The 12418-nt window shown below is 36.5% G+C and overlaps 1 protein-coding gene across 4 annotated transcripts in view; it reads right to left on the minus strand.

Moving 5' to 3' along the window:
- PRDM5 (PR/SET domain 5) overlaps nucleotides 1–12418 on the minus strand; it is a 106234-nt gene that overhangs the window by 43596 nt on the left and 50220 nt on the right. For 3 of the 4 annotated variants that reach the window (XR_012087759.2, XM_020781539.3, XM_073001708.2), the window contains exons 11-12: nucleotides 7331–7424; nucleotides 4942–5102 (exon numbers count right to left, since the gene is read on the minus strand). Coding sequence is in view for 3 of the 4 variants with exons in the window: in XM_020781539.3 (XP_020637198.2) it covers nucleotides 4942–5102; nucleotides 7331–7424 (255 nt within the window). In the remaining variant the exon portion in view is untranslated. Of the gene's footprint in view, nucleotides 1–4941; nucleotides 5103–7330; nucleotides 7425–11214; nucleotides 11310–12418 lie in introns of all 4 variants that reach the window. The other variant, XM_020781540.3, reaches the window with a different exon arrangement.

The following is a 12418-nucleotide window of genomic DNA, read 5'->3' on the forward strand; positions in this document are numbered from 1 at the left end:
TGTGGGTGGTGGATGATGTAAGCCAACCAAAGGAATGGCTGGAGGAAATCAGAGAAGAAAATTCAGGAGATTTAATTCTAACCCTAGAGCCAAGGAGAATTTTAGCTGTGTTAAGGGAAGATATTGGGGGGGGGGGGGGGTGTGTGATCAGCAGAATTAATTAAAAATAGCCTGGAAGATAGAGCAAGTGCATAAAGATCTACTGGAGATAGATCAAGTGTATAAAATGTTTTCAGATGATACAAGAGATGGCAGAATGTTTAGAGAGACAGAAACAAGAATTGGGAAAAGACAAATAAGAGAAGGAGTTACTTAGAAAGCTGAAAAGGGGGGAAATATTAAGGTATTTTAATATTCTAGAAGTTAGGTATATACATTCTTTCAACGTTGAGATACTAAGGTATATTTATATCTCAAAGTTGAAAGAATGTATATACCTAACTTCTGGAATTGTAAAGGGGCATATCTTATATATTAAAAAAGGGAATTGAACTAAAATAAGGGGTCACTAATTTGGGTAAAGGCATAACACGGTGGTTTTTAAGGTAAATGGAAGCTAGATATAAGGATGGGGCAAAACAAATAGTAAATTAATATACATTAGATATGATATTGATATAGACATAACAGAAAATGTGGAGATAGAAATGGCTAAACAATTATATAAAGAAAATCTATATAAAATGCTTTAGATAACATCTATTACCCTGTTTCCCTGAAAATAAGACAGGGTTTTATATTAATTTTTGCTCCAAAAAACGCATTAGGGCTTAATTTCAGGGGATGTTTCATTTCTGTCATGTACAACCATCCACATTTATTCAAATGCAGTAATGTCATCTTCTTCTGGTTGCTGCACAATGGTGGAGGGTGGGGTTCCAGTTAACTAAACTAGGGCCTATTTTTGGAGTAGGACTTATATTATGAGCATCCTGAAAAATCATACTAGGGCTTATTTTTAAATTAGGGCTTATTTTAGGGGAAACAGGGTATGTGTTAGGAATCTACTCAGTTATTATTGGTATAAAATAAAAAGTTCATGGGTTAAATCACCTCAAAACTACATAGATTTGGAACCGGAATTACTTTTATTATGTATGTTATTAGAGGATTTTGAGAACATTGTATACTATGAGAGCAGTATTATGATAATAGCCAATATTGTATACTAAAATACACACATGAACGGTTTAAATGTTTAAAAAATTGTATAGATTTTGAAGAGACAGCTAAGAAGACATCAAGATGCAAAAAACCAAAACAAATTAAAAGCAACCCATGCAATACGATGTTTAACAAGCACGAATTGAATGTAGATAGATTTAAAAACTAATAAAATGTTTTTTTTAAAAAAAAGCAAAATCCCAAAAAAAGAAGTCTGGATGGTGTTCTTCTGCTAACTCAGCTTGATGCTGTACTAGGCAGTAATTCTCTGACAGATTTGCAAAAGAACTGCAGTAACATTACAGACATATTTATTACCTTCCTCTCATATCTCCCAGTAGCTATAAAGACTGGGAACACTAGAATACAGACTACTAGCCTGCAATAAATACTTATTGGGCAGGGGGAAGCTTACTCCTCTCCCAGGCTCCACTCATTCCAGTGTTCAGAAACCATCCCATACCACCAGTGCCCAAATCCTAAACCTTGGAACAGATCTCACACCCTGATCACACACTGTTCAATATTAAAATGCTTCAGGGTACCCAAACATATAACTCTGGCATGCATTCATATACCTGCCTACCAAATATGATCAAACACATCTAGCCAAATCAACATGCCATAGAACTTCCCATCCATTCAGTGCAGAGTAGGAGGCAGTGGGGAAACTGATGTTAGGCCATACGTTCCTGCCCAGCCCAAAGCACCTGGCAATATGCATACTGAGACACAGAGAATGTAGGAGGGAGAGTGGGAGACACAGTAGTAAAGAAGCAGTGGGGAGTGTTCAGCCATGCAAATATTGATGGACTCAAGCATGACGTCCTCTTTCAAGCACGCTGCTGAGAAACTCACTTTTCTGCACTGGAGGTAAAATAGTGAAAAAGCCTTGGAACCTAGAGTGGTCTTAGCTGGCTAGATAGGCAGGATATAAAATAAATAAATAAATAAATAAATAAAAATAAATAAATAAAAATGATCTTAGGTATACAAAACTATTCTTTCAGAATTGTGTTGACTCATGGATTGGAACCAAAAATTCCTGCTTAACAATTGGAATGGATACTAAGAACCTACTATGGAGTCAGAGCTTCAACACTCATCAGTGAGACCTTAACTTAATATGCTTAATGACACACTTCCTTAGGTTCTTTCTAAGTGGGATACCATTTAAGAATGCAGCAAACTCATACAACTTTTCATTTCCTGAGACCAGGGAATAAAGGCAAATTCTTGTAGATTAAGAGACATTTGTTTAGAAATATCATGCACTGGTTAATATTACTCCTCACAGATTTCATATTTACTATTTATTTATTTATTTTTACCCCACCCTTCTCCTTGAAAAAGACCTAAGGTGGCTTACAACACTGAAAGACAATATTTAAAGTTGGGAAAAAAATGAGTATACAATGATGGTTAACTTCATTAAATGAGAATATTTAAAACTAAGAACAATGAGTATAAAGAGGCATTCTACATATCGTTAAAATGCAATATTAAAGCTAAGAACAACAAATACACAAATATTTTTTAAATGCCACTCTGAGAAACAGAAAACACAAAACACAAGTATTGCTAAAAATTCAGTCAAAGCATAACAATTTATCTAAAAACCATACACAGGTAGGTAGCTAGGTACTGAGGGAAGGCTTGCCTGAAGAGATAAGTTTTTGCCTGCTTGCGGAAGGACATACAGCTGTACCTCACTTTACAAAAGCCTCGTTTTATATAATTTTTGGTTTACAAACTGAAATCCATAGAAAATAATGTCCCAGTTTAAGTTCTTTTTTTCCCCCTCCTCTGTATGAAATGGTTTCCCCCATGATGCATTGCACCTGGAGGTTTCTAGCACCCCTCCCATTCCTAGCGCAATCCGCATATCGGTTTACAAAATTTCCGCATGACATAACATCCCGGAGGATGCATTAATTTCATAAACTGAGATACGCCTGTATAGAAATAGACTAACATATTTGGAATGACCACAATTGCAGTACTTCCTAAACCAATCTGTTGACATTCTATAAGTACATAAGTGTATTTTTCTGTTAAGCAACTGAACAATACAATTGAACCTGAAATGAACCTGAAAGGTACAAAATATTTTTCAAAGAAATCAGGGTTGTTGGGTTATCAGTTCAATAGCTATCAGTATTTAAAAATAAAACAGGGCCATCACAATTATCTATGCAGATCTATACTGTCCTGCATGAGTCAGAAATATATTTTTAAAGCAGACATAGGAACTTCTCTTTTAAAAAAAATATAGATACAGTATATGATCTGTAAAATATTAAGAACAAGCTACACTTGAGTTCAGTGGAGATTCCTATTCAGGATGGGCACTGAAGAGCTTGATGACGCCCATGCTAAAAAAAGGTCTTGATGGTTATGCTACAGCTTGCCTATTTTTAATATTTTACTGGTCCAATATTACTCAGCCTTGGTTTTGGATTCTGTACAAGAACAACCCAGCTTTCTTCTTCTTTTTATTTGCACATAGTTGGAGAAATCTACAAGCTCATCAATGTATGGTGGGATCTTGTATTAAAGATGCAACGAAGGAATGAAGCCTGTAGTAACATGTGCTCGTAAATAAGCACGAGGGTAAAACAGGAAAAGCCAGGAGTCTCTCCTCCAGCTGTGAGGCTCTCCTGAAGTCTTTCAGTCAAGCTTCTGATCCTCTCTCATGTTTCGGGGGGAGGGGGGGCTGCAGTGTGAAAGCCGCACAGAAAATCTTGACATGGTCAGGTCAAGCAACAAGGAAAAAAAGGAGGCTGATCAGACTGCTGAGGTTCATTGTTTCAACATGAATTCATTCTGTCACAGGTAGACCTTAAGGAATTGGTACTTTCTGTGAACATGCAACCTGTCTGATGCTGTAAACTTGGGGAGGGCATCTTGAGGCAGAGGAACTTAGGTTGCAAAACAGCCTTCATGAACATATGCAACCCACGGGCCACATGTTTCCCACTCCTGTTGCAAGGGGATATATTACATTTATGTACTATATTTTTTAATCTACTCAATAACAAATGTTTTCTGGATGGGTTACAAAAATCTAAATGAATAAAATATGGAACAGTTTTATCTATTCTAGAGGGTCTGTCTACATCCTGGAACAGCCTTTGTAGGAGCTCAGGGGGAAACAGGGGCTGGGTGGATGCTGGATAGAAAAACTAGGTGGTCTGCTTTCTCTAAGTGAAAGAGTTTTCCAACTGCTTAAATTTACAGACAGACACTATAAATCTGAATGAATTGCTACACGGGTGATTCTTTTCATTCACTGGAATGAAAAACATCTTTCCAGCTACTCTTAATTTTAATATTCCAATATACTACCACTTTTCTGCTTTGTCTATCATGCTCTTCCTTTGAACAATCCACAAATGACCATAACTAATGCTAAAGGAATGCCATTATTATAAATGCAAATGAGGTATTGCATAAATTAAGCAAAAAATAACAACAACAGAATTATAGTAATCAGGATCTAAATCAAAACACCCAACAAGATTTGACCCACTAAATCAATGGAGGTACTATCCATCCACAGATCTCCGCCATTTTACGATCCAATGGGTTTTTCCCCAGCAATTGGATTTATGTCTTCACCCATAAAAATGACAAATTATACCTGGAAGCTTGTACAATCTTGTTCTTAAAAAAATATTGTCTAACTGTGGATTTTGGATTCTGCTTTCCCCAATGTATTTTCATTCTGATGGGGCAGAGTGGCCATCTTTTTGTTTGTTTTTGTTTTAAACTTACTTTTTTATGGCTCTTAAGCACAGAGGGTGTTACAAAGGCTTTGTCGCATAAGTCACATTTATATTTCTTGTGACCATCATGAACCACTTGTATGTGAACATTCAGTGTATCCTTCCTTTTGAATGTAGCATCACAGTGATCACATTTAAAGGTTCTTTCACCTAGGAGAAAAGAAGGAATAAAGATAAATAAAGATAACTTTCACCATAATATTAATTGGTATTCATAGACTTATGGCAGTTATCAGCACATTGAATGGCATCTTGATTGTCAGGCAGAATGCAGGCCTCACTTCCTACTTCAGAGTAAAAGACCAATTTGAAGTGCATTTGCCTAAATATCTGAGTACATTTGTCCAAACCCATGTGCTTACCAAATCATGTAGAAATGATAGGGAAAGATGTTTTTATTATATTGTGTTTGGCATGTATCAGACACATAATACATGCTCTTCAGTCCAAGATGGGGCCATTTTAGAGCATCTATTCTATTTGACTACAGAAGATGCTTCTGTATCCCTGCAAGCTGCTCATGTTAAGAGAAATCTGTGCAATCATAATATGGCTTGCTGTAATTTAAGAAGATAAAGCTAGCGTTTCCTATTATTATTACTTTCCTGGGGCAGCCAGATCATTCTGGAACCATTTACAAATATAATCACTCCCAAAACTAATTAAGTACAATTGTAAAGGCAACAAAACAAAAAATAGAAACAAAGGAAGACATACTAGTTTTACTGTACTTCATAATATTTTATAACTGTGTTCTACTGAGGCACTACCATTTTTTATTTAGATTCTTACAATGAAAGTGGGGCCATCAATCTTGGGAGTGAATAAATAATAAACTGCTGCCATTCTTCACTGCTGTGTTGAACCAGAGATGCTATTTGCTGTTTTACCAGATTTACTTACCATGAAAAAAACCAAGGTCAATTACTGAACAAGAAAACCATTCAATATTTGCAGAAACTATTTGCAAGCATTATTATCCCACACTAATACTGTACAGAATATTTTCTTCTTTTCTGTAATCTTTGTCTTTGAGGTTGAAAGGATTATCCATGAATCTAAAACCCTTCCTGGGTCAAAACAGAAGAGATATATGTGGCATCTCAACCTGGCTGTTTCACTCAAGGAGAACAATTACTGGATAACCATGAATATATTTTTAAGGGTGGATTTCAGAGAGGAGAGAAGGAATTTGCAGTTTGAAAGGAAGTCTAAGATTTTACCTATAATTTTTCACATCCATATTATCCGGTCTTTTTTTAACTGCTTTTCATAACTTGGGAATGAGAGGTTTAATACTGGGCTAGTTATCGTTCCTGCCCTATCAAATATCCCATTAGATAATACCACCCTCCTTTGTTTTATTTTAATTTTGCTAATTTTGACTTACTTCCCCCTTTTTCCCCACAGTAAAGGATTCAGGGCAGCTCACAACAAGATTAAAACTGATACAGATATTTTAAAAGAGGAAAAAAAAGAGGAAAAACAGGTACACATAAAATGAAAGTCCTAATGCTAAAACACAACTGAACAATACAGTGGAGCCTCAACTTACAAACGTCTTGACTAGCAACCAATTCGAGTTACGACCAGCTCTGGTTGCAAAATTTTGCTTTGACTTGCAACTGGTGCTTTGCAATACAACTGGAAAAAAGACTTCCTCCCTCTCTTTTTTTCCTGCCCCTTTTTTAACCTTAGAGGTCCTCTTAAGTTAAAAAAAGGTCTCCTCCTAGTGGACGGATTAACCGCTTTTGCATTAGTTCCTATGGGAACTAACGCTTTGAGATTAAACCAGCGCCTTGAGATACAACCAAAAAATCGCCAGAATGGATTAATCATGTTTAAGTGTATTCCTATGGGAAATGGTGCTTTGAGTTACGACCAACTTGAGTTACAACCATCATCCCGGAACGAATTAAGTTTGCAACTCAAGGCACCACTTAATAGTAATATTAAAACAAGGAGGGTTTTTTTTTTAGTCAAAAAGGCACTTTAAAAAAATACAGCACTAGGTGCTTCCTAAAAATGAAAGCATTTGTTGTTATTTCAAAAAAATGTTGATTTAGTAAATAAATGTTGTACTCTCTTTAATCAACAAGGTTATAATGCAGCCCACATTGTTGAACTGCCAATCAAGGTGAGAGTTTCAGATTTAACAATTCAAATGTCCTGCTTTAGCGAGTGCATGTGTTTGTGTGTATATGCATGTATATATGTTCACACACAGTGTAAATCTCCAACACTGACTTGATATAGATTAGGCATGTGACTTAATGCCAGTGAGTTTCCTTCAGTTCTGAGCTAAAAGTGCATTTGTTTTTGTAGGTTACAAGTCACAAAGCTGTGTGCACCTTTTGACCTTCCATATTAGCACTTACTGTTATGTATCAGAAGGTGTCTCTGAAGAGAGAAGGGGGTTCGGAACAGCGCTTTGCATTCCTCACATTGAAATGGCCTCTCTTCAGAATGGGTCTGTGGATGAAAGATGATTCTGTTTAGAAGGAAAGGCTCACAGAGATCAATCAGATGTCATTGCAGTAACTCTGGCTAACCTTGGTGACCGAATTAAGAAGAAATATTGCCTCACTTTGCTGAAGAAGCCAAAAAAAAAAAAAAAAAGACTTAATTCTGCATGCTCCAGTGAGGGAGAAGCTAGTAATTAGTTTGATTGGTGTTAAGCAGATGTATACTACATAGAGAAGTGGGCATATAAATACAGCTAAAAGCTTTGAAAACTACAACAACACTCTAGGTTTTGTTTGGTGTTTCACCAGATGCCACAACACAACAGCCTGCAAAATCTTACATGCAGAATGACAGGCTGACATTTTCTCAGTGAACTGCTGCCTAGGTATTCATCCAGTTACTTAGCTCCATCTTCTGAAAGTAAGAAATTGTTAGGATTCAGTTTCTCTCAACCCAAACCCTCTTTATTATTTTGAAACTGAAATTGGAAATTGCAGAATTTGGGGAAATAGTTTCTTGCTTGCTGCATTTGACGTGTATGACAGATGAAATAGACATATAAAACCATGTTTTAAACATATACACATGCTACATAAATGGTTTACTTGGACTGAGAACACAAATCAAGTTCTAGCCACTAAACTAAGGGCACCTTGTGGACCAAGGGAGGGGGTGCCTTGCCTGAAAATGTCATGGGGTGCGTTTCCTGTCTCAGTCACAATTTCTCACTGCATTAAACTGGTTGGAAGACAAACCATAACCTCCTCCTGGAAATGTTAATACAACGGAATGATCAGACTGTTGAAATATTCCTCGCCAATTCTTTTTTCAAGAGAAAAAAAGTTGCTTGTTTGAAGCCATTAGTATGGATCCAAAACAAAACACTATAACTGAATGTTTGTACACTTCTGGTGATAGGAAGAATGATAGAAACTGTTCCATCGCAGCTCACAGTACACAGGTCAACTCTATAATGAAAGGCCGCACTTAGGTTAAAAACGGAATGCTGTACAAATTCTCTGTTGCCAAATAAAGGAAGTAATTAAGATGCAGTTACATACAAATGACAAGACCATATTTCAATTATTCACATATAACCTAGGCATGCACCTGTAAAGCCTATCCTTGCATCCAAGTTCTATAGTCCCTTTTGCTACCAGCTACAGATAATTCTTCAACTTTTTCGAAATTCATGAATTTGGTACAAGAGCTTGTGACTTCTTTGGAATATATGCCTACTTTCATTTAGATTTGTTGCAGTATCAAATTGCTGCAATCAAATTGCTTCCAGCTTACAGTGACTCCATGAATTATCAACAAAGGTTTCGATCTTTGTTCTCAGCTCTTGCTAATTCAGGACTATGACTTCTTTTACTGAGTCAGTCTCCCTGTTTCCACTTTTCCAGCATTATCATCATTTCCAGTGAGATCTTGAGATATCCAAAACATTATAGTCTTAGTCTAAGCATTTTACCTTTTAGTGAGAGTTCACTTTGAGATGGAACCCACTTATCTGTCTTTCTAGCAGCCCTCTAAAGGTCTCTTCCAACACCACATTTCAAATGAACTGATTCTCCCTATAATCTTTCCCCACTGCCCATGTTTTGTTTACATATACAGTACTTAGGAATAATGGAGCATGGATGATGTTGACTTTGGTCTCTAGTAAAACATTCTTTACAGCTACCCTTCTAAGTCTCAGCTATCTTCTGACTTCTTGACAGCACTCTCCATGTGGACTGATGATAGAACCACAGTAAAGAACAGCTTTCAACTATTTTAATTACTTTATTCTCAGCATTAAAGTTATAATTATTTTTGTAGTCATCAGTTTTACCTTCTCCATGTTCATTTGTAACCTTGCTTTTATACTTTCTTGTTTTACTTTCATCAGTATTTTAAGTCACTGCTATTTTCTGTCATCTGCATATTGAAAATTATTGAAGTTTCTTCCACTGATTACTGATAATCTACTAATAACTTTCACTCCTTCTGTATCTGAATATAGTCTTGTTATATGGCATGTTCTGCATACAGATAGAGAAAGAAAATATACCTTTGTCTGACACTTTTGCCATCTAAAAACCATTCTGTTTTTGCATAATCAATTCTAATAGTAGCATCTTGTTCAGAATACAGGTAAAACATCAGAACAATGGAATGGAATGTATACATATTTCTGCACAATCCACAACTTTTCATGGTCTATCTTGTCAAAGGCTTGGCATAATCTATAAAGTACAAACTAAATACCCAATGTATATTTGCAATATTATCTCTGATGTCTCTTCCTTTTTTCAGTTCTGCTTGACTACTGGGCATTTCTTGCTTCGTATATAGTAAAAGTCTTTGTGGTAAAATTTTGGGCAATACACTTGTGTGAGAAATTAAGAGATTAGCCCTATAGCTACTGATATCTTTGGCATCTCATAACTTTGGGATTGGAATGTTTATTTAGAATATGCATATGTATTACACAAGCTGGCATTTCTAAACACTTCTTAAAGGTAGCTTCTATGACAATACCATCCATTAAAACTGGATTATATCAGTGTTAGAAGTCATTTCTTTGGATTAAAAGTCCCTGTGGCTTGCCAGCTGTGGAGTTCTGGGAGTTGTAGTCCACAAAGTAACCTTCCACATCTCTTGTCTGGACGTGAGAAACAGCTCAAAATACAGACTAGAACATAAAGTTAAACTGAGCACGTAAGTGAAACTCTAACTTTGCTTCTGGAGTTGAACAAGCCTCAGCTAAAATAATGCCCCAAAGCTAGATGGGCATAATACACCTCAGTGTTCTTGTTTAACACACTGAAAATATATTTAAAGAGAAAAATCTGATAGTTCACACTAGCAACTAGGTTGCTATCTAACAATGCAGAGGAGAAGTAAGGAACAATATTAGCCAACACATGGCTTACAGACAGAGTGTAGAAACCTATTCTCCTTTTTTATTTGGCATTTATCCAGTTTCTGTCAGTTTCCATTCTAAAAAATGGGAAAAACTGAGTATCCCCAAGTAAACAATGGTATTTACTCTTGGATATTTTAAATGAAGATTTATGGGAGAAGAAATTGGAACAAGAAATTGTTTCTTTTTCTTCTATTATATTACTGAAATCTCCGTAATGAGCTTATTAGCTCACTACTTTGAATCGAGGAAGATCACTGGCATATTATCCCTCTGTGTCTCTCTTTCTCTGTCTCTTTTCTTTTAGTCTGACAGATAATATTCTGTCACAGAAACTACAGGCAAACATTTGCTAAGAGCAATGAGGATATAAGCTAAAAATGTGTCTCATTAGATGCATTTTCTGTATCAAGATCTATTACATATTTTTATGTAACTTAACTGCTTTTCATAACAATTTCTATGAACTTTACAATGAAATCTGCTGATGGCATGACCACAACAGCTCATATATTGACTTTCACTCTATAGTATTATCTACTCAGAGGCTGTACTATAGTGTAACTCCTTATTCCCTGTTGAACATACACATGGAGTAACTACAGGGGGACAAATAGTTTCACGCATAATGAAACTTACTACTTGGGTGAAATGTACCTCCCCCTCAAGAAAGGCTAGTGTGCCATATTCTTAAAATGTACCTTGCTTACACAAAGCAAATGTGTGTGTTGTCATTTCATGACACTTCTTATGGTTTGCACAAGCTGGGATATTTTTAGGCAACACTCATGCCACCGGTTGGTGTCTTGGTATGCCTCTTAATAGCAGCTGTTACAAAAAAGCCAAATCATGCCTGGATAGAAAGAGACTGAACTACCTTCTCACCTCAACAGGTGGATCCTCCAGAACAGGGCTGAGACATTTGGATGATACTTTGCTGTGGGGAAGCTTGCACTGCTGCTGACTGTGTTGTACCTGTTCTGTGGATAAATAGAAGGCTTCAGTCTCTAGGGCTGTTAATCTGGCACCATGCATGAGTGAAAAAAAAAAAGATTCATTTCTTTTAAATTCCCCCCCCCACCCACCGAAAAGCACACTTGGGATTTGTTTAGGTGATAGGCTATTTTGGAACTAAATCTAATGGTAGGTCCCAACTACAGTAAACCTGCTGAATGAACATGACTTACTAAATCTGCGAATATCATTAATTTGGAAGGTTTACTTTAGTAGGGACTAGTAGGTATCTTTAGCCGCTGGTCTTACAACTCCTTAAATAGAGTTAACTTTGGATTATTTAATAGGATCAGGGCAGAACTGATCGGTGATCGAAATGAAGGAATGGGAAAGTATTTCTGGATTCATGAGTTTGTGACTTCCCACTTATGTCAACTTAATGAACTTTCAACACAACAATTCAGGAATTACTGGAGGTATTTAGGTGGACACAGTCAAGAATTCACTGCAAAAAAGTACACTTTGAATGCCAAAGTTTAATAGCCTTTGGGATTTTTTTATCTGCAGAAAGTATCATTGATTCAGTTGTTATCTCTCCAACAAATAATATTCTGATGGTTGTTGTGGGTTTTTCGGGCTGTTTTCCAGGACCATCAGATCCCGGCCATGAAAGCCTTAGAGAATAAAAATAATATTCTCTTTGCTGAACATGTAAACAAGCTCTTAGTCTTACTTATGGTAGTTACATCATCATTTCCCTAAGTGTTTAACTGCTCTTCACTGGCTCTTCTGTTTCTGAGCTGCTAGTATGAGGACTATCACCGCAGCTGCTTCTCTGCAGGAATTACCAAACCAATTTATATGCTACGTCATTCGCAGGCAGGCTGCTAATAAGCATTTAGAGGAATGTTTAAAAGCTTCTTATCCCATTCTTTTGCCAAAACATGTACAGCATTTCCACACTAGTAATGCACATCCTGGGCAGTTTCTGGTACTGGCATACAAGAGTTCTACAGGTTTCAGCCAATACATATGGTAAGAAGCTTTAACATTTCATGCCTGTCATGCAGGAGAAGAAGATAAATGCTTTTCATCAGCCTCTACATGCAAGTTGTAATGTTTAAACTGGCTCTCA

This window comes from Pogona vitticeps, chromosome 5 (assembly GCF_051106095.1).
Source record: "Pogona vitticeps strain Pit_001003342236 chromosome 5, PviZW2.1, whole genome shotgun sequence".
NCBI classification, from domain to species: domain Eukaryota; kingdom Metazoa; phylum Chordata; class Lepidosauria; order Squamata; family Agamidae; genus Pogona; species Pogona vitticeps.